The 27810-nt window shown below is 40.2% G+C and overlaps 1 protein-coding gene and 1 long non-coding RNA gene across 4 annotated transcripts in view; one reads left to right on the forward strand and one right to left on the reverse strand.

Moving 5' to 3' along the window:
- LOC117386408 (ADAMTS-like protein 1) overlaps positions 1 to 27810 on the reverse strand; it is a 173152-nt gene that overhangs the window by 98992 nt on the left and 46350 nt on the right. For all 3 annotated transcript variants that reach the window (XM_055229057.1, XM_033983762.2, XM_055229059.1), the window contains exon 2: positions 6494 to 6610. In XM_055229057.1, coding sequence (XP_055085032.1) covers positions 6494 to 6610 — 117 coding nt within the window. The remainder of the gene's footprint in view (positions 1 to 6493; positions 6611 to 27810) is intronic.
- Positions 16325 to 20366, forward strand: LOC117386409 (uncharacterized). Its single transcript, XR_004542666.2, has 3 exons — positions 16325 to 16756; positions 18338 to 18688; positions 20270 to 20366. It is a non-coding gene; the product is annotated as an uncharacterized LOC117386409 (long non-coding RNA).

Consider the following 27810-nt stretch of genomic DNA (forward strand, 5'->3'; position numbering starts at 1 on the left):
TTTTCAATGACTTTTACAGATGTTATCACCTGATTCCACACGTTTAAAACAATATTAGCTCATCGTTCCAGGGCATCCGGGTCAGTGGAGATACGCGAGTTTAAAGGATGTTACAGTGTACACCAGTTCACCTTTCGTGGCCTGTTTCGCCGATTTTTGTTTCACTTTTACACGCTTTTTACATCATCCCACATTATTAGTATGTCTATCTCCAAAGCTCAAAACGCTCTGTTCCACCTTGTGATGTCATGAAGTGGTAGTTTTAAAGCTAGCACCTACGTTTTACCTTTTTGTTTAGTAGAGATTAGCAAATCCGGGGCTGAAATGATCCAAATGATTCTAGAAATGAAGGTGTGTGGAGTTTAAAAACACAGTGGAGCACTTCCTGTATCACCACGCGATGACATCACAAGGTGGAACGGAGCGTTTTCGGTCTGAGAGAAGAACTCAAACCCAAACAGAGAAACAAGACACGACTCCAGGTCCGTTTGTCGTCGGGGAAACGACATTAAAACACGGATCAGAAAACAGCGTAATGTGGGAAGTTTAATGACACGATCTCTCTACCGGAAAAGTTCCACAGTGCAGCTTTAATAACGCAGCTAAATCCCAAGATTCTGAGGATATGGCTTTGTCGTTTTTGTATGAGTGAGTTCCTGCGGTCGCACTATGACCCGAGTAAAAGTACAAGTTCACACAGTACATGAAGTATCACCTTTCCTCAGGCCTTTTAAAGTCGGCTGTTGACAAGCGGCTCGTATTTGCCGTCTAGACGTGAGCCGCTCATGTTCAGCGACTATTTATATCGTTTTCCTCCTTTTCTCCGTAGCCGTGCGCGTGCGGAAGACGGAACAGACACGTTTGGAGATGTGGAAAATGGTTTAATTAATGTTTGAGTTCAAAGTTTGACTCCACGACTCAAAAACGTGTGAAGAGGATTGAGTTAAGACGGAAGAGTGGGGCTGATGTGAAGAGAGATGAGGAAGAAGAAAGAGAGGGAAGAGGGGGAGAGAGAGGGAGAGACAAGGGAAGAGGGAGGGACAAAGAGAAAGGGAGACAAGGAGAGAGGGAGAGACAAAGAGAAGGAATGGGAAACGAAGAGAGAGATGGAGACAAGCAGAGAGGGAGAGACAAAGAGAGATGGAGGGAAAGGGGAAATGAAGAGAGACAGAGACAAGGAAAGAGGAAGGGGAGCAGAAGAGAGAGATGACAGGAAGAGACAAAGAGAGAGGGAGGTAATGGGAAACGAAGAAAGAGATGGAGACAACGAGAGAGAGAGAGAGAGAGACAAAGAGAGAGATGGAGACAAGCAGAGAGGGAGAGACAAAGAGAGATGGAGGGAAAGGGGAAATGAAGAGAGACAGAGACAAGGAAAGAGGAAGGGAAAAGAGAGATAGAGGGAAAGTTGAGTAGAAGAGAGAGATGAGAGCAGCGAGGGAGAGAAAGAGAGGGGGAGGGAAAGGAGAAACAAAGAGAGAAATGGAGACAAGAACAGAGAGGGAGAGACAAAGAGAGGGCTGTAAAGGGAAAATAAGAGATGGAGACAAGGAGAGAGGGAGAGACAAAGAGAGATGGAGGGAAGGAGAGAAAGAGAGAGAGACAAGGAGAGAAGGAGGGAAGGGGGAAATGAAGAGAGAGAGAGATAAGGAGAAAGAGAGTAAAGAGAAAATGAGAGAGAGGGTGACAAGGAGAGAGGGAGAGTCAAAGAGAAAGGGAGGGAAGGGGATAGAACAGAGAGATGGAGACAACAAGAGAGGGATGGAAGGGGGAAAGAAGAGAGAGATGGAGACAAGGAGAGAGGAAGAGACAAAGAGAGAATCAGGGAAAGGGAAAAGAAGATAGAGATGGAGACAACGAGAGAGGAAAACAAGGAGAGAGGGAGAGTCAAAGAGAGATGAGGGAATGGGAAAAGAAGAAAGAAATGGAGACAAAAAGAGAGAGATGGAGGGAAACAAAGAGAGAGATGGAGACAAGAACAGAGAGGCAAGGACAAGGAGAGAGGAAGGGAAGGGGAGCAGAAGAGAGAGATGACAGGAAGAGACAAAGAGAGAGGGAGGTAATGGGAAACGAAGAAAGAGATGGAGACAACGAGAGAGAGAGAGAGACAAAGAGAGAGGGAGGAGAAGGGGAACAGAAGAGAGAGATGGAGACAAGCAGACAGGGAGAGAAAGAGAGATGGAGGGAAGGGGAAATGAAGAGATGGAGACAAGGAGATAGCGAGAGACAAAGAGAGAGGAGGTAAGAGGAAAAGAAGAGAGACATGGAGACAAGGAGCGAGAGATAGAAGAGAGAGAAACAGACAGACAGACAGAGAGAGAGAAAAATAGGATAGAGTGAGTACAAATTGCAGAGTGTAAACATGATCTATTTTCAGTGTGGAGCAGATAAAACGAGTGTGATGGAAATATTCAATCATGGCCAAACAACGAGACGAGTGAACAACGAACTGTAGTAGAAGAAGAAGGAGTAGAAGTAGTAGTAGTAGTAGCTGTTGTTGTAGTAATAGTAGTAGTAGTAGCAGCAATAAAAGTAAGAAGTAGGAGGGAAAAGTAGTACAATATTAGTAAAACGTTGTAGTGGTTGTAATTCTTGCAGTAGCAGTATCTAATAGAAGTAGCACTAGACTAAGACTAAGAAATACTTGAAATAATCTGTCTTTTTCCCCTTTCTGGGCTTTTACTTTGAAACCTCTTTTACTTTGAAACCCCTTTTTGCAGCACCCACAGTTTCACTCATGATTCGAAGCGCAGTTGCCACTTCAGCTCTTATATAAGAAATAATAGAGCAGAAGTAGACGCTCAAAACAGCCTTGTTCCATAGACGTAGCTCGTTACCGCGGTGCCAGGAAAAACACTTGCCATCGCAGAAAACAATTCATTTTGGGGAATATGGGTAAGGGTGCTGGGAAGGTCAAAACTCCTGCCCACGGAGTAACAGGAGAAAGCCCGTGGACTCCGCAGTTACACCTCCTGGACCGCCGGCTAATTAAGCTGAGTTTGGGTTGGCCCCGAATCAAACTTAATATTGAACCAAGCCCAATGCAGAACAGGGTTAGAGGGAGGAGCCACACGAGCGAGCGGCTCCTGGGAACCTGTCGGAGAGCAGCTGGAACGTCTTCGTATTGTTATTGTATAGACAGAGAGTTTCTACAGAACACGCGATTATACGAACGAAATGTCCTCGTTTCATTTTCAGATATAGTTTGTACATTAAAGACGGTCCCTACACAATGAGTTACTTACAGCGTTTAATGAACGGTCTCCAAATCGGAACTTTGACTTTTTCTGGAGTCTTCACTAGTAATATTTTATTTTGAAGGTCCTACATTACGTTAAATTGACTCTTTTGAGCTTTAAGTCATGTTATAATGCTGTTACGTCATCAAAAACAGACCTGGAGTTGTGTTTTGTTTCATTCACATATGTTTGCTCTGCTGAGAAGGTGATTGGCTGCTCCTTCCATCTCTACAGGACCTGTACGTCTCCAGGACTCGGGGGCGAGCAGGCCGTAGAGCAGCTGACACCTCTCACCCTGGACATGGACTATTTGAGCCACTTCCCTCTGGCAGGAGGCTACAGTCCACTGGGACCAGAACCTCTCCTCATTAGAACAGTTTCTTCCCCTCTGCCGTTTGTCTCATGAAAACTTTACTACTTTTACTTCGTTAGTACCTTTTAGTAATTACATTTTTAAATACAAATCATAATTACGCTGCTGCTGTGTGTCGTCTAGAACAAAAACGGCATCATTTTTTTTTTCAAGTATAGTGTATTTTCCGTAGTACAAGTCGCTCCTGAGTATAAGTCGCTCCGGAGTATAAGTCGCTCAAAAAATGCATAATAATGAAGAAAAAACGTTGTTCTCAGGTTGTCAGTGTGACCGTAACGAGGATGTGAAATTATATACTCAAATGCGACTTATATTCCACATTATAAGTCGCTCCCCCGGTCAAACTGTGAAAAGAAAAAAAAAGTGCGACTTGTAGTCCAGAAAACACGGCACATATAAGTGTAGAGAATCACTTGATAATTGTGAAAACGCTAACTGCTACGCTACCAGTTAGCACTCCTCTTACTCTCACTTTATCTCACCATCTGTCAGATATTAAACGAAAAAAACTCTGAAGCACAAACCTTGAGAGACGAGGTGAACGCGTACAGAGCGGAGTTGTTGAGTAGTCCCTCTCAACACCGCGGCGCTGGCTACACTCGCACCTGTGTGTCGATCGAGCAAACGCACATAGGCCCACTTTTATTCCAGTTTAGCCGAGGAGGAGATGGCACACTTACAGCTAACGGGAGTAGGCAGTGTAAATACCACCTCTGTGATGTTTGGGTTGAATTTCGCCTCTAAAACCAGCTGATCCATATTCAGAAATTCGCGCTCGTAAATCTCAGTGTTGCCTATTACACGACAAGATCCAAAAATTGTAAAAATTGTGGGTTTTGGTTATGCCGCTGTAAGCTTGTAGCAATGATTTTCAGAGTTGCAGACATCTAATGAGAGTTTCAAATGGCTTTTCCATTGGGCGACGCTCCACGTTTCGACCATAAAGACCAGTTAAACCCGGAGTTAAACCAAAACCACGTTCTCAGACGGGTTTTCAAAGCGAACACGAATATTAACGCGAAATCCAAACAGGAATGTGTGCAACAAGTTGACCTCGTGACCTCTTTAAAACGAGGCGCTGCAGGCTACATGGCACAACACGCTGTTCCCATGATCCTGCGCGAGACAGTTTTGAACGTTTTGACATTTTATGGAGTCTACACTGGTCCCTCGTTTATCTCGGGAGTTACGTTCTAAAAATAACCCGCAATAGTCGACATTTTTTACAATTATTATATGTTCTGCAGCTGTAAAACCCCTCACCACACACTTTATACACTTTTCTCACACAGGCATGAACATTTTCTCACATTTCTCTCTCGTTTAAACTCTCTCAAAGTTCAAACCTTCGTAGGCGTCTTTGTCGGTGCAGAACGTTTCATCGACATTGTGGGTTTTGTCGGGGGAAAAACTGTAACGCTAAACTAGAATCGTTTTATTTTAAAGGTCCTATGTTACGCAAAATAGACTCTTATGAGCTTTAAGACATGTTTTAATGTTGTTACGTCATCAAAAACAGACCTGGAGTTGTGTTTTGTTTCATTCACACGTTTGAGTAATTCTGCATTATTAGTCTGTCTACAAAATGATCTGTTCCACCTTGTGATGTCATGAAGTGGTAGTTTTTCAAGTTAAGAGTTCCTTTTTACCTTTAGTTCAGTAGAAATGGGCAATTCCAGAGCTGAAAATAATCCAAATGATTCTAATAAAGATGTACGGAGTTTAAAAACACAGTGGAGCACTTCCTGTTTTACCACTTGATGACATCACAAGGTGGTACGGAGCATTTTCCGTTTGAGAAACTCAGCCCAAATATGGATAACCATTTGCGAGCCAGCTTTGAACAGAGCTGGCGGCTGTTGTTTCAAAACGAACGCGGATCGCTGTTGAAAGAGCGCTTAATATGTGAAGAGGTCAAAGGTCGCTCAATCAAGCACAGATAAAGCCTGAGAAACGCGTAGGGGGCAGTGGTGTTGTATTTTGAAATGGGCTCATATGAAACAGTAAGAAGGAGGAAAAAAAGAAGTAATAATAATAATTGAGTTGATCAGCGATAAAAGATTTGTCTCAAAACGAGCCAGGACTAACAAAAATGTTGAATCATCGGATATGGAAAAACGAGTTATAATCAAGATTCATTTGGAGGTGATGACAGAAGGAAAAGAAGCAGCCCCACCCTTAAATATGAACAAGATTATGAGCAAAACCCTGACTCACAATTATTTATGTACTACCAAAAAATGTATACGTAGAGAAAGAATACGTTTGTTTTTTGTAATGAACCGGCGCCAATCATCATCACAATTAAAGCGCACGTATCACGATGTTTTCTGATCTGTTATAATGTTGTTTCCTCATCATAAACAGACCTAGAGTTGTGTTTTTGTTTCATTCACACATGTTTAACACGCAAACCCTGAAGATTTAGGCTGAGAAAACGCTCTGTTCATCATGTGGTGATACAGGAAGTGCTCCGCTGTGTTTTTAAACTCCACACACCTTCACGAGAATCATTTGGATTATTTTCAGCCCTGGAATTGCCAATTTCTACTGAACTAAAGGTAAAAAGAAGCTGTTAACAAGAAAACTACCACTTCATGATATCACAAGGTGGAACAGAGCATTTTGAGTTTTGGAGATGTGGACAGACTAATAATAAAGTGTTACTCAAACATGTGTGAATGAAACAAAACACAACTCCAGGTCTGTTTCTGAGGAGGTAACGGGATTATAACATGTCTTAAATCTCACAAGAGTTAATTTTGTGTAATAAATAAAATGTTCAATCTAGTGCTGCACGTTATCTCGAAAAAGTGACAAAAGTTCAAATCCCCGAGCAGATTAAGTCTACAGTCATATGCGGTAAGTTCAATGATTGACTTACCGAGTCTTCTTGCTTTTGGTTGCCGTCATGGAGGGGCTCTTCGTGGAGGTGGTCCCGGCGAATGAGGGTGAACTCTCGGATGAAAACGGCGTCTTCGTTGTTGCTCGTGACACATTTCTAAAAAAAGAGGAGAGGAGATTGTGTTAGTGCTCACATTTAGGTACAATTAATGGTTTATATGATTCAGGAAATGCTCAGACACTTTACACAATGACAGAAAAGTGTTTGCATGAAGATTATGAGTTTGGGGTGCTCCAGGGGTCAATTCTGGGACCGCTTTTGTTTTAACTCTACATGCTGCTGTTAGGTCAGTTAATACGCAGCTATAATGTGTCCTACCACAACTCTATGTAAAACAACTTTCTCCAGCTAAACTCAGACAAGACTCAGGTCATCATCTTTGGCTCACAGAAACTGCTCTGGCTCCTGTGGCTCAGAGAATAGACTTTAAAGCAGCTCTTCTTTTGAACAAGGCTCTCCATGGACCAACACCAAAGAACATCTCCCACATGAGCCACATGAAACATCTCACACTGGCCTCCTGAGAGTCCTGGTTTAGTCCTGGTTTAGTTCCTTGATTTGTTTGTATTGTAATTTTAATGTCGTTCTTATTCTGCACAATTTGTACACAAACTAATTCAAATAAACTTTCCTTGCCTTGTTTGTCCTCTCTGTGTTACTGTAGAGTTTGTTCTCCCCATGTTTCACCTCAGCATCCAAACACATGCACGTACATATTTAAACGATAAATATAATGATAAAATGTGCAAATAAATTCCATCTAATGCAGAATGTGCCAGGATCAAACCCAGAACACATCAGAACTAGGCCACGTGTGAGACCATCAAGCCACTTTATGTTGAAGGACAGGAAATACCGATCCAGCTTTTTCACTTCTGATACCAATTCCGATACTAGAAACTTTAAGTATCCCCCGACACTCGATATCAACCGATACCAGAGACTGAAAACGACATTTATTTCCTTTAAACAAAACTAAAATAAGACAGAACTGAGGTAAACGTGTTATGTGGCTGTTATGTATTTCTCAAGAAACCACAGAACAGCTCCGTGTAAATAAACATTCAAACATTATGGGACTTTCTGGGCCAACCATGGTCAGTAAACAGTTTTATTACATCAGTTTATGAGCTGAACCACGATATATTTTAATCGATATATGGAAGCCGATATAACCGATCTAGCTACTTTTTCCGTATCGGTGCTGATATTGTTGTGTTGGATCGGCGCATCCCTAACAGAACGTCAGCTTTTTATTTTTTATTTGCTGAGATTTATACGTTGTTCCATTTGTTCCTGAATCACGTCCCTCATGAGTCATGACGGAGGTGGAGGTGGTTGGGGTTTGAAGACAAAAACACCACAAATGAGACGAGATGAGAGGCTGAAGCAGCTCACCTGCTCCGAGAGCACAGCCGGACGCGATTTTCAAAGAGGCACAAGAGGAAAATATGGGCCCAGCACACAGCTGCTCTGGGAGAGGCTCAGAGGTACTTCAGTGCAAGGTTTGGTACTGAAGTAAAAGTACACACAGTGGGGCACATAAAAGTACTGAAGTAAAAGTATCACATGAAAAAACTACTACAGTATTTAAGTACTTGTTTAAAAATGTACTTAAAGAGTAAAAAGTAAAAGTATTTCAGACCGATTTTGAGGTCTTATAAAGCTTCAGTCGGAAAGATTTTCAAACAGGTTTGTGATGAATTTTGTTCAGTAGAAACAATTGAATTAATAGGGTTTTTCCAGCAGTTTTTATTTGTGTATTTTTGTTTACTCAAATGAACATGTTAAAAATAAACAGGTCTCAAACAATAATAAAAAATACTTTTACTTTTCAGTCTTGTTCAAAAATGTAGTGGAGTAGAAAGTCCAGATACTGCTCTAAAATGTAGTGAAAAAAAAGTAAAAAGTGTCCACTTTTAAATGTACTTTATAAATGTTAGGCATCTGTACTTTACTTACATACAGTACTTTACTGCTTGTACTTTGTTGCATGCCACTACTGGGTACAAGAAATAACTAAACAATAACTAAACAATATTAGTAAAACAAAACCATGACTCAAGACTCGAGAACAATAAGAGATATTGTTTGTCAGTGGGACCTTCGTGACTAAATAAAAGCCAAATGAAAAACTGTCACTACCAAGAGCCTAGTACTACTATCATGAAGTGACTGCAGTAACATGGAAATACTAAAGCTAGATCTGGTTATGACTTGTCTCCTGCTGCAGCTCAAAGTGCAGAATAATATCACTAAATTATAAGGATGACATGTGTTACATAAGTTACTAAATAATTATGCACTTTCTGCTACAAAAGTGATGCTTGTTTTTGTTGCTTTGTTACTTTTCTGCTTCCAGCAGAACTACATCCCGATGAGTTTAACTTCACTACACATGTACTTTAAGAAACGCCATCAATTATAACAGACTGCTGTCAGATGTACACAGAGAAACACAGAGGGACGGGAAAAACAAAATGGTGCTAAGCAACTGCTGCAGTGCTCCAGTGAGCGTCTGGGAAAAAGACGAGAGAGTGACTGAAATAAGACAAATCCAGGCTGGTCTGGAGCTCTCCGCTCACAGCTGCTTATCTGCAGCCACTTTAAATACTGGGGAGTCTCAGCGCTGCAGTACAGGCACCATGTGGGTAGAGCACTCGGAAAGGAGCCATGAGAAGGACCATGCACAGTATTAGACACTGACATGATGTGTTCAAGATGAGTCTGTGGGCACGTAATCTGATGATGAAAACAAAACCAACACGAAACAATAATGATTTATAGAGCAGAGACAAATAAGAATGACATTAGCTCAGTTGGTAGAGTCTTTGTCCATTGATCCAAAGGTTGCCAATTCAAAACCTGCTTTGAAATACATGTAGTTGACTTTACTTGGCATCAGAATGCACTTTAAGGTCTGTTGGGAGCTCATTTATGAAGAGATGCTCGGGGTCTGGATGGTTTTGAATCCACAATTAAAAATAAAAAGAGATCTGCTTTTTGAAAAGTATGATACAAAGATAATAAACACCTCAATATCAGATGCAGTGGTGTGTGAGTGTTTGTGTGAGTGTGTGTGTGAGTGTGTGTGTGAGTGTGTGTGTGTGTGTGTGTGTGAATAGGCGAGTGGTTCCTTGATGTAAAGCACTTTGAGTTTTAAAGACGGAAAAGCACTGTATAAAAATGTGACTATTTACCAGACTAGACTCTGCACAAAACTCTGAGCTGAAAGAAGACTTTAGTTTTATCTGGGTCTAATTTAGTAATAATCCCATTCACAGGTGTTTCATGATCTAACAACAAAACTATTAACTAAAGAAGATCATACCCAGATTAATTGATTAGCAAAATAATCGTTAGTCGCAGCATTACTTTCTAATCTATCAGAACAACATTGGGTCAAGGTTTTCAGCCATTTTCACACCAATCTGTTAAACTGAACCTCATGTGATTCACCTTTTTAACACAATTAAACCACCACAATCCAAACATAGAGTGTATATATAAATGGACGTAGCTAACCCGCTAGCCGCCGCGTTCCAAATAGGAAGCGATCATGAGCGCGCTTCTGGCTCCATCGACTCTGGCTTCAATTCGATTTGGTACATTTTGGTCTTTAAATGTTCGTATTAACCCGCTCTACATGATCCTGATGTTTTTATGTCGCTATTTCGTCCGTAAATCAAGATATGAACCTTAAAAACAGACGAATAAGGCGCTTTCTTTCCCTGAAGTTGCTCCCGCTAGCGTTAGCAACCCCAGTGCTAACCCTATAACAACTTACTTCTCCTCAAACATGAATCAATTTGTCTATTTTTCATGTTTAAATATTGTCTTTCAGCTCCTGTGCAAAAAAACATCACCTTTTTGGTCTTAACATTATGCCAGGAGGAAACTGCAGAACATATTTTTGCTTTCCGGGGTTGAAATACGACGAAAATATAACAAATATACAGCACGCATATTAACCACTGATATTTCTCCAAGTGTCATAACAACCTTAACATCTTGCACCCCTGGGTCTGGAATCCATTCGGCACAAAGTGAAGACTAATAGCTAATACAGGCCTTTGCACTGAACCGAGGCCTCTCCATCACCGACGCTGGGAATAAATGTTGCACAACACCAACCCGAGTGTAAAACCAACACACTACGCTACATGTAAGAAAAAACGCCAACTTAAATACGCTGAGAAACACTTAAGCCGCAGATGTCCTTGCTCAGGGCTACACCGAGGCAGTTTTTAGAAGAATACTGATTGTGAGTTCCCCCGGAGATTTGGCTCCTGGTTTTTAGACACAAAATCGTTCTAAATCCGACAGCCATTTCCTTTGTCAGTTTAAATTTTACATCCATCCTCCCACTCAAAAGTCTTGGGACACGCTGTGCAGGAATACTAAATATAAAACGTCAGTATAAAGACGACATGCGGAGGATTGGTGTAAAGTTTTGCCGTTTGATACGAGCGTTAAGGACAAGCGGAGATCTAAAGCCAAACAGGCATTACACAAAAAAACACAGCCTCTCCACAAACCTGACCAGTCAAAATCAGGTACAGTGCCTCAAATCTCTCTCTGCTCTTCCTCCTCAGTCCTCTCCGGCCTGTCTCTGGACGTCCTCTTCCATCCCTGACTCTGCGCCGGCTCCTCTACGTCACTCAAACCCCTGGGCAGCCATTTTGTCTCACGGCGCCCCCCCTCCCCGGTTGACCTTTCACAGATTTTTTTATGTTCTATTTTGTTTTTTCAGACAAATTTACATAAATGTTCGATCGCGGTGTGACTCTGAAGTGCTGTATGTTTGCGATTTGTTTTCTCCCCGACAAAACCCACAACGTCGATGAAACGTTCTGCACCGACAAAGACGCCTACGAAGGTTTGAACTTTGAGAGAGTTTAAACGAGAGAGAAATGTGAGAAAATGTTAACGCCTGTGTGAGAAAAGTGTATAAAGTGTGTGGTGAGGGGTTTTACAGACAAAAACATAGAGAATAAAGCTGATACTTCACGGATTTCGACTATTGCGGGTTATTTTTAGAACGTAACCCCCGCGTTAAACGATGGACCACTGTATGTATTTTACTTATTTCACTTCAACTTTTTACACCTCAAAATCACAACAGAAACCGCCTCGCACGACTTTAGAAAAAAAAAAAAGTACTAGTTTAATATATAAATGTTGTTATTATTCGGATAACTATCATATATTTTCGAGGTCATCAGATGTGTTCAAGTATCTGAATGTGACTCGATGTCTCACTGTCAAATACTAACACTTTATATAATACCTATAAATGCATTACTAAGCTTCAATGGTGGAATATTGTAGTAAGTACTGTACTTTTACTTCACTACATTTTTGAACAGGACAGAAAAGTAAAAAGTACTTTTCATCTGATTTGAGGGGTTATTTTTGCCATGTTCGTGGTAAAATCCTGACTAAAGTTTTCAAGTTCAAGCTTCGGCTTTGAGCAAAACAAAAATAAACACAAAATTCATAAGAAAAAAGAAAAAATTGATGATATTGACCAAACTATGTACTAACAGCTTAACAACTTGTGTGAAATACTTTAACTTTTTACTCTTTAAGTGCATTTAAAAACAGGTACTTTAATAGTTTCACTAGATTTCTTCATGTGATATTTTTATTTTTACTTGACTAACTTTTTACCTCTGTATCTGTACTTTTACTTAAATAACAAAACTACAAAAATACTATTATTCTTACTGTTTGGGACCTGCAGAAAAGGCTGAGGATTTATTTTTAACACATTTAAAAACATACAAATAAAAACAGCTATAATAAAACTTTTTTGTTGATAATTCAGCATAAATCTTTATCAAAATCAGTACATTTGAAGCTTTTTAAGACTCAAAATCTGCATGAAATACTTTTACTTTTTACTCTTTAAGTACATTTTTAAACAAATACTTTAATATTTTACTTAAGTAGAGTTTTTCATGTGATATTTTACTTGTAATTGAGTATTTTTTTTGCTTCAGTATCTGTATTTTTCCTTAAGTAGAGTTTTTCATGTGATATTTTACCTGTAATTGAGTATTTTTTTGCTTCGGTATCTGTATTTTTACTCAAATAACACCATTTCCAGCACTGTCCACGATAATAATAGTAATAAAAGTCTATATAAACACGTCGATTATATGAATGAGTCAGTGGCGTGTAGTTCAACACTGTAAATACTTTCTGTGGTTTTACCTGGTGAAAAAACTCTTGATTTAAACACGGTTTGAATCAACATTAAATGCTTTTTTCACTAAACACAGACTTAATACAGATCTTATCCAGGCGCTCGCTCTTTTCAGTGTTTAGCGACGTGAAAAGAACACGACAGAGGTTAAACAAACACGCGGGAATTTAAAGAGCGGCCTATCTCATTCGCCGCATGACTATTTCCACTATTTCCACCGCGAGTCAAGTGTTAACGCGAGAGAACGAGGAACAAGTCGCCGATTCATTAAACCCCCGAACGCTACTGCGATTTCAAAGAGCGAGGAAGAGGAGAGGAAGTGAACTCTGCGGCAGGTCAGCCTTCAAAAGCACATAATCAACCATAATAACACCAATCTGATATTTTAATAGAGTCTCCCTGTGACGAGGTGCCAGCTTCCATTCACTGTTTGGGTGGAAACTGGACCGAACGAGCCGCTTTCGCCCGTTCGAAAGGCCAAAACGAGGATTTATATTTCAAGTTTGATTAATAATACGTCCAATGTTTAGATAGGAGCGAGCAATTCTCAAGACCGGCTCCTGTCTGGATGAAACTGATCTCTTCGGTAATCCACTTTGAAGAGGATTTGTGTAAGCCTTTATTTAACACGTTTTATATTCGGAAACGCTTTTTTCTACACAAATCTATTCATAAACGGTGAAATGCGGTGTCTTTTTTCGCAGTATCTATATGAGACTGGCCCCACACGGTGATTCTTAAAGGGATTTTTGCGCTTACCGTAACGGAAACGGTGGATTACGAAGGACTTGAACCAATATTTTTTCATTACCAAACAAAAGCCTATAGCTACAGTGTGGGGTTTATAGAGAAAAATACAGGTAAGTCACTGCGGCCATGAAGCGTTTGGTTTAATCTGTACAAACCAGAAATGAAAATGACTATTACGAGTGAACTTGCAGTGTTAACAGCTCATTTAGATCACGTATATACCTTGAACTTCATCGACTCTGGCTCCAATTCACTTTCTATTGAAAACCTGCTGCTGCTCAGACTCGTCATTTTGGTCTTAAATGTTCGTATTAACCCGCTCTACATGATCCTGGTGTTTTTATTTTGCGGTTTTGTCCGTAAATCAAGATATGAACATTAATAACAGACCTTCTTTCCCTGACATCGCTCCTGCTAGCGTTAGCAACAGGTTTGATTGACAGCGTTGCTAAGTGTCCGTTTTCTGCTAAATCAGCGATGCAGGCAGGAAGGGGCGTTACCTTCAACAGCCTCGCTCTAGATCAGCTCTTTGGTCGCTATGATACTCACGGTCGGAAATCCAAATATGGAGCTCCAAATTCTCGCTGAACAACAAAAATATGCCAATAAAAACAGCCAAAATAAAATGACTTATTCAGTTGTTTCTGTTTAACAAAACTCAGCCCAAATCTGTATCAAAATCACTACATTTGAAGCTTTACAAGACTCAAAATCTGCGCAAAATACTTTAACTTTTTTCTCTTTAAGTACATTTTTAGACAAACACTTTAACATGTATTTTTTATGCGATACTTTTACTTGAGTTTGTTTTTTTTTGTTGCTTTTTTTTACTTCATTTTGACTGGAGCAGACGTCACATTCACTTAGTCCACTTCTTTAACCAGTCCATGCCAAGAACACAACAATAAAATCCAATCAATATTCAAACATTCAAAGTTTTGGGCCGTTTTGTTTTGAGTTGTCAATAAGTTTTATGGGAAACATTTGGGGTTTCTTTTATTAAAATGCCCATGTTACGCCGTTTTCTGATCTATGTTCTAATGTTGTTTCCTCGTCACAAACAGACCTGGAGTTGTGTTTTGTTTCATTTTCACACGTTTAACACACAAACGCTGAATATTTAGGCTGAGAAAACGCTCTGGTCCACCTTGTGATGTCATCATGTGGTGAGACAGGAAGTGCTTCGTTGTGTTTTTAAACCCCACACACCTTCACTAGAATCATTTGGATCATTTCAGCTCTGGAATTGCCCATTTCTACTGAACTAAAGGTAAAACGTAGCTGTTAACAAGAAAACTACCACTTGATGACATCACAAGGTGGAACGGAGCATTTTGAGCTTTGGGGATAAAGACAGAATAACAATAAAGTGTGACTCAAACATGTGTGAATGAAACAAAACACAACTCCAGGTGTGTTTTTGAGGAGGTAACAGCATTAGAACACGACTCAACGCTCACAAGAGTCAGTTTTGTGTCATGTTAGACGTTTAAATGAATCGAGTTATTCGTGCGCCGCTTTAGAGATAGACGCTTTATAGGTTTGTGGGAGCAGTGAGTACGGCTTTTCATTTGCATTCTTCTTTTTGTGCCCTTCGAGTTCACTCAGAGATTTTTCACACTACGATTAAATACTACGCGGCCTGAGAGGAGTCTCGCTGTCGGACTCACTTTCCGATCTAATTAAATCAGACTTTGGCTTTTCTGTTCATCTCCATTCAGATACAAAGAGCGGCTAACACAAAGGCGTAGCAGTATAATGAATGTACGGTGAGCTCGTGCTGATCCCATGTCTCCTCCGCTCGCCTCCTCACAGATCCGCTCACACAGGGTTGGCGGAGGGCGCGTTTTCTTGGCGTGAGTTGTGCATGTTTGAGTCTAGCAGCTGCAGTGGTACGTTAAGGAGAGATGATGAGTGAACATGTACTAGTCTTTATTTTATTTGTTACTGTGATATTAGAGACAGTACAAACAATAAAAGACAACAGACATTTTGATTTAGGGAAGAGGAAAAACAACGAGGTTTAAAGAGGAGACAGTAACAATGACATCTGTTCATCTTATATGAGAGAGAGTGTGTGTGTATTTGTGTATGCGTGTATGTGTACATATGTTTGCGTGTGTGTGTTGTTGCGTGTGTGCTGTTGGGTGTGTGTATATGCGTGTGTATTTGTATGTGTGCAGGGGTGTGAGTGCATGTGTGTGTATGTGTGCATGTGTGTGTGTATGCGTGTGTTGTTGGATGTGTGTATGCATGTGTTGTTGTGTGTATATTTATGTGCATGTGTGTGTTTGTATGTAGGGGTGTGTGTGTGTGTGTGTGTGCATGTGTGTGTACGGGTAGACAAGTAATAAAAAAGAAAAAAATGAATAAATAAAAAGAAATATGGGAAAGTGCAGAACATTAAAAAGAGAAAAAGATAAATTATTTAATGAGATTCAATTTTTTTCCCCATCATTTCCTCTTTTTTCATCTTCACACGTTTATTATTAGTATTTCTACATTTCCAAAGCTCAAAGTGTTCTGCTCCACCTTGTGATGTCATGAAGTGGTAGTTTTCATGTTTACAGCTCCTTTAGTTCAGGAGAGATTAGCAGTTCCGGGTCTGAAGACTTATGTCATAAAATGCAATGAAATAGCTGCACAAATCGGTTCAAGTAGATTTAATGTGTTACTTATTGAAGTTTTACATACGTGGGTTCAAATCAGGACCTATTTGCTGACGTTGGTGTGATGCATTTCGAGGATACGATGTTGTTAAGCGCGAGAAAAAACGAACGCACTTTACCCTTATAAGGAAAAGCAGCACGTCAGAAGGCTGTCTTAAGGTCTTGTATCTACTTCACAGGACGAGGTCAAGACGTCAATATCTTCAATAAAACGTAGACTTTGATCATTGAAGCTACGACTTATCTGAAGCGGAGCGCGTACTTCACTCCATTTGACCATCTATGAACGACTGAACCACTGCAAAAGACAACAAACAACAAGACGTCCAAATGTGAGCCGCCTACGAGCGATGGAGTGGACCGTTTCACCTGATGCCGCCAAATATGGGACAAAATGTGAACAAAAAAGAAGCTCCAAAGACTGGTTTCCTCCAGAGATGGCGCTATTGAGAAGAAGACTGCACATACTAGACGAGTGTACTCCGTGGTGTGAAGACAATCTGTTTGGATTGAAGGATCAAGGCTGCGGCACAGAGCAAACGAACGAGTGGAACGAGTGGGACGCTTCTGTATTATATGACAGAATATAAAGGAAACTCAAATTGGGATACGGTGAGTTTGTATTTGTTTAATTTAAAGCTATTTTTCACGTTGAAATCTTCAGTCAGAAGGTTTTTATAGGATTTCGGAATATCTGTGTAAGCCCTCAGTCGTTCAGGTCTGATCCATGGCAAAATGCGAAATTAAATCTGTTAACTGGACAAATCACTGCTCATCTAAGCTGCTTCTTCAGTTCTGATCAGATTGCTGGTGGCCAAAAAACCCAGAGAAAACAATAAACAAAGTAATGTTGTTTACTCCAGGACTGCAGTGAGCGTTGGAGAAACTAAACAGCCACTCCATCAGAGAATGTACCAACACCGTCAGAAGAGCAGCTCAAGACCACAGTCTGCTGTACATCTCCATCTCAAAGACACTAACCGCTCCTTTGAAGATAGTGAAGTTCAGATCTAAGCCAGAGACAAGAAATGGTTTGAGAGGAGAGTTAAAGAAGCTATTTTTGTTAGGAAAGACAATCCTTCTTCAACTCTATCCTCAGAACCAAAACAAAGAGAGCAATAGCAGGTCGTTAAGGGTCATTTAAGCTGAAACTGGAGACAATAGCTGTTTACAGTTTCAGTGTAGTTAGCTCCGCCCTTCAGACAGTGTCCAGCAGTATTCTAACCAGAACTGAAGAAGCGGCTTGGACGACCAGCGAAACGTCTTCATTCCTACAACGATTTGTCCAGTTAACACGTTTAATTTCGTCTTTTGCCAGGGTTTCTGAATGTTAAAAATTAGTCCTGGTTTACTGAATGTTCACACTATTCCCTACAGGGGGCGCCATTTCAGTGTCACTCATTTTTAGCGTTGTGCAAAGGTCCATTTGGTGAGAAAATTGTGCACTTAGAATTTTTTTTTCAAAACGCACCATGAAAAGTAGTAGCGTCGGTTGTCACTAAGCGGGTCAATATAGACCACAATGCACTGCAAGAGTCGGGAAAAACAAACGCGCGGAGACAGGTGTTTAACTGGACACAACACGACCGAATGAAGCAGATAGAAGCGCTGGTTTATTGCACCGTTTAGCACTTTTAAATAAACTGTTGTTGCGTAAAGTTACTAGCGTTAGCCGTTTACTTTAGCTCAAGCTGTTAACAGAGCGAGAATTTCCACATTCCACATAAGAAAGTGAATAATCCAGTCTGTTTACGTGAGATCCGATCACTATATTAGTATTATTCATGACAGAAATCAAGTTTTATCAGAGTTTAGCGTCACGTGGCCTGAAAGTAGCGAGCGAGTAGCTGGTTTAGTCCTTCCGATGACTCTTACAGGCTTTCATCACTCAGTTGTTGTTAAAGTTTATTGTGTTTGGTTTAAATTTAGTCCCAGTTTTAGTCATTTCACTTTTATAAATATGTTCCAAATGCAGTTTAGAGCTACTGATTTATTTTTGAAGTCGTTTAAAGTGTCACTGACCTGTTAAACTGGGTTATTCCGAAGCTAAAGACGCACGTATGACGCAAGTAACGGCTCTGTGATGTCAAACTGAAATTGTAAACAGTTTAATCCGCCCATTAATCCTGTTGGGACAATTGAATATCTGAAATTAAATCATCCTATTAATTACTTTCCTTTGTCAATTTACAGGCTTGAACTTGCTGGGCGGAACTGGTTTGGTGACTTTCCTAAAACCAAATGTGTTGTGGCTGGAGAACGTTATCCATGACAAACGCTGAATAATCCACAGACGAGGACAAGCTATTTAAATGTGCGGACTCTCCAGATGCGTGCAGACTCATGGCGATACTATGGGTCATTTCACCTGAACAGAGCAACTTACAGCTTACGTTCAGAAAATATGGGATGGCATCTGGACATAAACGGAGCTCCAAAGACTGGTTTCCTCCAGAGATGGCTCAAATTAAGAGGCTGATCTACTACAACATGCTCGCTGGACTCCGGGACAGTTGGGCAGGGTTTGGTGAACAAGACAAAAAGGTGAGCGAAGTTCATAAGCAAAAACGTGTAACTCGGGTTTGTTCTGCAGTCTTTTACATTCCAGATTTAAAGATGCACTGCAGAACTTTTCATGCAGACAGTATGCCACCTGCTCGTCTCCGTGGAAATGCTAATGCTTTGACTACAATGTGCCACAGTTTGGACTAAAATGTATTTATAAATGTCTTTATGGAGACAAGCAAGTCATAAGAACACACGTTTTGCAAGGTGTTTGGACCCCACACCAGAAAAAAAAAATAATAATAATGTGTTTGGTTTACTTTAGTTTGAGCCATGATTGAAACATTTATACTAGTCCAAGTTTAGTCCTGGTTTAGTCCCAGTTTAGTCCTGGTTTAGTCCCGCTTTAATCCTAGTTTATTCCCGGTTTAGTCCCAGTTTGGTTGTGGTTTAGTCCTGGCTTAGTCCTGGTTTAGTCCCTGATTTGGTCCTGGCTTAGTCCTGGTTTAGTTTTGGTTTAGTCCTTGTTTGGACCTGGTTTAGTCCTAGTTTAGTCCCAGTTTGGTTCTGGTTTAGTTCTGATTTAGTCCTTGTTTAGTTCTGGTTTAGTCCCAGTTTAGTTCTGGTTTAATCCCAGTTTAGTCCCGGTTTAGTTGGGGTTTTGTCCTGGTTTAGTCCTGGTTTGGTTCTGATTTAGTCCTTGTTTAGTCCTTGTTTAGTCCTGGTTTAGTCCCGATTTAGCCCTGGCTTGGTCCTGGAGTAGTTCCGGTTTAGTCCCGGTTTAGTCCTTGTTTAGTCCTGGTTTAGTCCTGGTTTAGTCCTCGTTTAGTCCCGGTTTAGCCCTGGCTTGGTCCTGGAGTAGTTCCGGTTTAGTCCCGGTTTAGTCCCTGTTTAGTCCTGGTTTAGTCCCGGTTTAGTCCCGGTTTAGTCCTGGTTTAGTCCTGGTTTAGTCCTGGTTTAGTCCTTGTTTAATCCCGGTTTAGTCCTTGTTTAGTCCTGGTTAAGTCCCAGTTTAGCCCTGGCTTGGTGCTGGAGTAGTCCCGGTTTGGTCCTGGTTTAGTCCTGGTTTAGTCCTGGTTTAGTCCTTGTTTAGTCCTGGTTTATTCCTTGTTTAGTCCCGGTTTAGTCCTGGTTTAGTCCTGATGTTTTTGGTTTAGTCCTAGTTTAGTCCTGATGTTTTTGGTTTAGTCCTTGTTTAGTCCTGATGTTTTTGGTTTAGTCCCGGTTTAGTCCCGGTTTAGTCCTGGTTTAGTCCTGATGTTTTTGGTTTAGTCCTGGTTTAGTCCTGATGTTTTTGGTTTAGTCCACACTGTAGCCCTGCAGATCTGCCCTGTGTTACTAGTCTGGTATAATATTTATCATATATTCATACCAGTTGGTGCGAGTAATCGATGTTGCAATAATAAATGCCAGCGTCCTTCAGCACGAGCAGTAAAACACTGTGTAATTATACAGTGTAAAACACATAATAGTTCTGCTGACATCAGTGAAGGGAGGAACTGCAAACGCCTTTATCCGCCCACTAAACAGAAACTTTCACAATCACTCACTGACAGATCAAATAAACTCACTATTTACATCAAATCAAACTGTTTATGTTTTACTTTTGTCTTTCCACAGGTTTTCAGCAAGTCACTGCCATAAAACTCTGAGGACTCGAGAATGATCTGACTTCACTACAGTGTGGGCAGCTCCAATAAAACTTTATTTATACACTTTGAATATTACGAGTCCTGCTTCTAGTTGACTGAAATATTATATAAAAACACAATCATGATTTAACAGTCGGATAAACGTGTGTGGCATTGTCTAAAAAGAGACGTACGACAAAGAAAACGTCTCCAGAAAACTACAAGTGTAAACACAAACACAGAGGTTTGGACACACCCTTATTCTGTGGATACTACTTTGTACATTTATATACACACAGAAGATATGAAATATACAAAGTAAGATATATGGGATTAATTATAAAAATAAATAAATAAAAAAAATTAAATAACTCTACTAAATATATTTCAACAAAGCAAAGGGACGATACTTTGAGAATTTGAATAAAAAAAAAAAATCAGTACATTTGTTTTTCTACATAATTCCATATATCTTACTTCATATATTCCATGTCCTCTGTCTGTATAAAAGTAGTAAACACTAAATGAGAAGGTGTGTCCAAACTTTCTCCTGGTGTTAAAACTCACACGACCAGTCAGAAGTTTGGACACACCCTTTCGTGCAATGTTTTTTTTTTTTTTTATGACTTTCTGCATGTTCGATACAAAAAAAGACAATTATATGGAATTATGTACTAAAGAAGAAGAAAAAAAACGAAGTAAAGGGTGACTACTTTGAGGATTTTTAAAAATACATTCTTTTAACTACGTAATTCCATATGTCTTACTTCATATATTTGATGTTTTCTGTATGTATATAAAATGTAAAATGTAGTAAAACTGAACCTGAATGCCCCTGCCAAAGCTTCAGGAGGCTTAAAAACACATATGTATATTATTTGCATCATATTTTGACTGAATCATCATTTAAAAGGTGCTATATTACGCAAAATTGACTCTTATGAGCTTTAAGTCATGTTATAATGTTGGTACTGCATCAAAAACAGACCTGGAATTGTGTTTTATGTTTAAGTAACACTTTATTATTAGTCTGTAACATCACCAAAGCTCAAAATGCTCTGTTCCACCTTGTGATGTCATGAAGTGGTAGTTTTCAAGTTAACATTTACCTTTAGTTCAGTGGAGATCGGAAATTCTAGAGCTGAAATGATCCAAATGATTCTAGTGAAGCTGTGTGGAGTTTAAAAACACACCGGAGCACTTCCTGTATCACCACACGATGACATCACGAGGTGGAACAGAGCGTGAGAACTCAGTCTAAATGTGCAGGGTTTGTGCGTTAAACATGTGTGAATGAAACAAAACACAACTCCAGGTCTGTTTGTGACGAGGAAACAACATTATAACATAAATCAGAGAATAGCGTAACGTGACCTCTTTAAGCTAACAACCATATTTCTGCTAGCGGCTTTAGTTATCATCCAATGCAAACAGACACCAGATATTGTAATGTTCCTACTGTCCGTGCTCCCTCAATACATCACAATCAACACTGGACGACTGCAACGTGACCAGCCTCAGCCCACCTGCTCGGCAACTATGTGGACATGGACAAATATAGAGCATGGAGCAGAGAGAAATGTAACGTACAAGAGGATTTTCATGACGTCAATACTGAACAAAAAAGATATCCTTAGCAACGCTGTCAATCAAACCTGTTGCTAACGCTACCAGAAGTGACCTCGGGGGAAAAGAAGGCGCCTGATTTGTCTGTTATTAATGTTCATATTTTGATTTACAGACACAATAGTGAAATAAAAACACCAGGATCATGTAGAGCGAGTTAATATGAACATTTAAGAGCAAAATGACGAGTTTGACAGAGGCGGTTTTTCAATAGAAAGTGAAAAACGCGGCAGCTAGCAGGTTAGCTATGTCCATTTATACATACAGTGTTCTATGCAAAGACTAGACAATTTGAAATAAAAGTCTATAAAGCTGCATGGGTCTTATTTTTAAGTTTATAGTTAAATTTCAAAGGGAATTCTTCTTCGAGGCTGCCTAAACCTTTGCTATGTCCAATGCGATAAATCCAGCCTCTGTTCTGTGCGTGGAGCGAGTTTGGAGAGATACCATGTCCAGACACATCACTTGTCATTTCCTGAAACATGCCAGTTCTTCCGGAGGAGACTTTTTGAACTGAAAGTACAAGAACGCTTTGGATTTGAAACATGGATTAAACAGGTTCCATCCAGATTCAACCCTGACAAGAGACAGAGCTGGGCCAGATCAGTGCTACGTTACGCTGAGGTCGTAGTCAAAAATAGTTACGTCGGATGTGTTTGCGTTAAGAAACAACCCAAACACATCTTTAGTTTCAACTTCACAACAAGAGGTTTATCTATAGATGGTATTTGCAATGCGTTTTTCCGTCCTTCACGCATTCTTCTTCTTATTCAAGTTGCGTGTTCGGGGCATGTTCCACCGGGAGGAGGCCCTGAGGAACGTCTTGGGGTCTCACCGGAGGAGCTAGAGGAAGTGTCTGGGGTGAGGGAAGTCTGGGAGTCCCTGCTTAGGCTGCTGCTCTCGCGTCCCGGCCCCGGATATGCGGAAGAAAATGGATGGAGGTTGGGTTGGGCAAGCTGAGGTGAGTACAGCTTAATGACTCCAATATGAGCTGGTTTAGTCCTGATGGAGACTTGGTTTGGTCCAGATCTAGTCCTGGTTTAATCCTGGTCTAGTTCAGGTTTAGTCCAGTCATTGTTTTGATTATTTTAATCTATACCTGGATAATAATCAATACTTAAACTGGTATCAAAAGTAGATATTGGAACAGTTATCAACAGTTGTAGTCTGCTTTACTTGGTTTTGCCAGACAGTTTTTGTGTGTGATGAGACGCCAGACACTAGGGGGCGTAAGCTTCCTCTGCTGTCTGGCAAAACCACGTAAAGCAGCCGACAAGACGCAGCACTACACCATCACGTGACGATTCTGAGGAAGATACAGGAAGTAACTGAAATATCAACAACATAAAGCAGGTAAACAAACTCTCCTGTTGCTATTTTTACGTTTAAAGCTGAAGATAAAATGAACCTTTACCAATGCATCACAGAATCTCCAAAGTATTACCCCCAAAAAACAAAACAAAAAACACAATCTGCATTAAGTAAATAGCAGAAATAAATACTTAAGTACTTAGTTTGTATCTATAACGAGTCTTAGAAGTGACATGTTCAACCGTCTACAGCTCAAATCTTCCTGTACTACAGAAAAACGACAAAAAGTTTTACAGTAGTTCTAGTCTCTAACAGAAATGATCAGGTTCAACATTTTTCATTTTACCTTTTGGATATTTCATGACAAAGTACAGTGTAATCAACGGGGGAAACTGTCTCTTGCGCCCCCATCTGGGAGTATGACATCATCACAGTCTAAAATTTGAAAAACAGCTGTAAGTTACTTTTCAGCCTTAAAACATCTTCACAGCGACTTTTGAATGGAATGAACACATAATTCTTTTGCCTTATAGACTTATTATAATATATATATAAACTTTATTCTAGAAATTAACAAAAAATGAAAAATAAAACCTGTTGGATTTGGATTGGGAATAATCTGTCTACTAAAACCAATCTATAATTTGAAACGGGTCGACAATAATTGTTGAGACGTTTTATATAATCTTTAAATATCTGCGGAAACCCGATATTAACCGATACTAAAGTAGGGATGGAAACTGGCACTTATTTACTTAAAACACAGTTAATTTATTACATTTATTTATTCATTTATGCTTCAAATCCCTACTGACCAGGTTTGTGTGAAAAAGGGCTCAAACATTATGACACAGTCTGTAAATCGTCGTCGGACAGGGGGCGCTCTAGGACAATTCTCCATTTACTTGTTTTCTGTTGATTCATTTGCGTCTCTGTTTCTGTTTCATCGTTGATTTTCTAACTTTCTGTTGTTTAAATCACTTCTCATGTTCAGCCCTAAGAGGCGACAGCTGTGATTTTTGGGCTTTACAAAAATAAATTGAATTGAACTGGAACCGATACTCGATCCGGCAAATTTTTCAACAGTAAAATAAAATGAAAATCTGTCAACCGGACAAAAAGTTGTAGGAGTGAAGACGTCTGGATGAAGAACACGGAGGGATTACACTGAATATACTTCACTTACATTTACGCAACGTTTTTAACTGTCAGCAACTTTAAAAATTATCGTGACGTAATCGTTAATCGCTGTTATTTTGGCTATGATAATCGTGACGAGGCGTGTGACGATATTGAAATTTTGCGTCACGATTATCAAGGCCAAAATAATTGTGATTAACGAGAAAAGTTGCTGAAAATTTTAAAAAATGTTATGGATATGAATAATTATAATTTCAATGTTACGAATAAGTTCCCTGTTTAAACAATTTTTATACAACTGCACTTTGTTATCAGTGAAAACTACTTCGATCTAGCAGAGAATACTATGAATAAACAGACGCTCTCGATGGAATTGGATTGGGGGCCCAGGTCAAGAAGGCCCCCTAAAACCCTGGGGACCAAGACAACAGACCCCTTTGTCCCCCCCTGGCAACTCCCCTGTGGATAAGTAGCTTTTTCTGCACATTCTGGAGATAAAAAATGGCGATTATCTTTGTTTCCGATTGTCACGATTATACAAAATGTCCCACGAATTATTATTATGTACGCCGCCTTTTATCGCCCCATGCCGTCATCGTGACACCAAATTTCAAAATCGTCCCATGTGACACCCGCTGAGAGGTTACGTGAACTATTGCTCTGTCTGTGAACGGGGCAGGTAAAAGTGAGCTCATTCAGGCATTAAACTGCGAAGAGAAAACACATCAGTGGATACAGCTGAGTGGCTCTGTGTTGTTTTAGCACATTTTTGGGTCTAATGCATTTGTTCTGGCAACTGTCTCCCATTGTGCGTACAGTCGGGACGCAGACCGGGTTTTAATATAGTCAAAGTGTTTGTGCTAAAACAACAACACGGGAATGGCGACGTTATTTCAAATGACTCAGGAGGAAAGTAACAAGATCCTTCGACAATTATTGGCTTAAGTAAATTAGTTAGAATAGATTTGGATAGGGTTTTGTATTCTTAAAAGCAAACCTGCTCTGTAAAATGGACTTTCCAGAGAGTTTAACCATGTTAGAGTTGTTTCTTTGTCATTTACCCCCTCGAAGTCGTTTTTGGAGCGATTCACGTTTGAGTCATGTTTAATCGTTTTATTTTCGAGACGCCGTTTTGTCGTTCAAATCCCTGTTCTCACCTCCACCTGTACACGCCCACTGTGACGTACGCATTTCGTTCTTCAATTTTATCTTTTTAATCGGTGGTACGTGTAAGATTTAGCAGCGTTGCGTTTTTTTTTTTTGTTACGGATGACAAAAAAATCTGCGGCTCGCTAGTGTCAGTGGGAGTCGCCAACGCACGGCTCTTTATTGTGGTGACGTTTTCGGCGACGTCAGTTTTCTAACCTGGAATCTGACGTAATTGTTTCTTTCATTAAGTCGTTTTTTTGATGAATATTGCGATTTAAATATGCAAATTATAACATAATGATCCACAGACGAGCACAATGTGTCTGCTTTAAGTATAATATCACCAAAAGTAAAATACCTGGTGATAACAGTAATAATGGGAGAATTAGTTTTGCACATATTACAACACAAAGAAGTGACTTATATAGCGCTTTTCTATCTCTAACTTTTACCCGGTATGTTTATATTCGTGTTGTGTTTCTGTTTACTAAAATGCACTGGTCCAATCAAATAAATAAATAAATAAAAATAGCGTATATTGATAAACCAGTGTACACAGATGACGAGTGTGTCTTGCCCAAGGACACACTCACTGCATCTCAGAATCTAACCACTTTAACAACTTCACCAATGCCAGGAGTGGGAGCTGAACTGCCGACCTCTGGGTCAAAGGGCAAACACTCAACCAACTGAACTACAGCTGCCTACACACACGAGCCACGACCTTTGACTGGATATATAAATGGACACAGCTAAACTCCGAGCGGCTGCGTTTTAAACAGGAAGTTAGCGTGGACGCCGTCGACTCTGGTTCCAATTCGCTTTCTATTGAAAAACTGTGGCTCCTCTATTTGTACCTGCTGCTGTCAGACTCGTCGTTTTGGTCTTAAATGTTCGTATTAACCCGCTCTACTTTTTTTTTTTCGTTACTGTGTCCGTAAATCAAGATATGAACATTAACAACAGACAAACCAGGTGCATTCTTTCCCCGAGGTCACTCCCGCTAGCGTTAGCAACAGGTTTGATTGACAGCGTTGCTAAGCTGGGCGTTAACTTCAACAGCCCCGCTCCAGATTGGCTCTTTGGTTGCTATGATACTCGCGATTGTAATTCCAAATATGAAACTTGGCTCCAAATTCGCCGCTATAACTGCTAGCCTCGATTAGCTACAGATGACGTCACACTCACGTAGTCCACTTCTTTATACAGTCTATATCCACGACACATGGTAAGAAATGCTGCGTATTTACAAACCAAGGTCTCAAATACAGTGGTCCCTCGTTTATCGCGGGGGTTACGTTCTAAAAATAACCCGCAATAGTCGAAATCTGCGAAGTATCAGCTTTATTTTTTACAATTATTCTCTATGTTTTTTGCTGTAAAACCCCTCACCACACACTTTATACACTTTTCTCACACAGGCGTTAACATTTTCTCACATTTCTCTCTCGTTTAAACTCTCTCAAAGTTCAAACCTTCGTAGGCGTCTTTGTCGGTGCAGAACGTTTCATCGACATTGTGGGTTTTGTCGGGGAGAAAACAAATCGCAAACGTACAGCACTTCAGAGTCACACTGAGATCCAACGTTTATGTAAATTTGTCTGAACACATTCTGTACTGGACAGGAGACACGGCACGGAGGAGACTGATGGACAATGGTCTACAGTCCAACAGCCAATCAGGACGCAGAAAACAATGCACGTTCAGACGATGTAAAAAATAAAATAATATCAAACAATGAAACGTATACATCTGTCTGCCTTTATCGCATTAGCCTGTAGTATTCGTACGCACAGCCGGGTAGAGCCGTTACACCTCGACGGGCCAGTGAGTTCAGAATGGACCATAGACTACATCTGCTTCTGCTGCAAAACTGATCCAAAACACAGGCCGATTTCACACACAATGACTGGATGATGGATGAGAACACTTAATATGGGCTTTTGTAGTAGCGAGCTCAAAAATCCTTAGCAGCATTTCATCCTGGTGGTTCAACTAAAACTTAACAAACCTTTCTCCCCACCAGACTGAGCTGTAATAAATATACAGATTAAAGACACGCTACGTAACTTTTCTAACGGGGATGTCTGCCTCCTGCTTCGTTTCTTCCGCTGTGTGGCATTAAGGATATCGTGAATTTATGTTTTCAGAGCTACGACAATACATTTAAAAACACGCTCGCTTCACCTGCTTTTCTCTTTATGGAAATGGTTTACTGCAGATAGAGAAAATAGGTGGTTCTCTTTATAAAAATAGTTTGTCCAAAGTTCTGGAGGTTGCCGGTTCGATTCCCACTCGCGACGT

The sequence above is a fragment of the Periophthalmus magnuspinnatus genome, chromosome 18, assembly GCF_009829125.3.
Source record: "Periophthalmus magnuspinnatus isolate fPerMag1 chromosome 18, fPerMag1.2.pri, whole genome shotgun sequence".
Taxonomy (NCBI): Eukaryota; Metazoa; Chordata; class Actinopteri; order Gobiiformes; family Gobiidae; genus Periophthalmus; species Periophthalmus magnuspinnatus.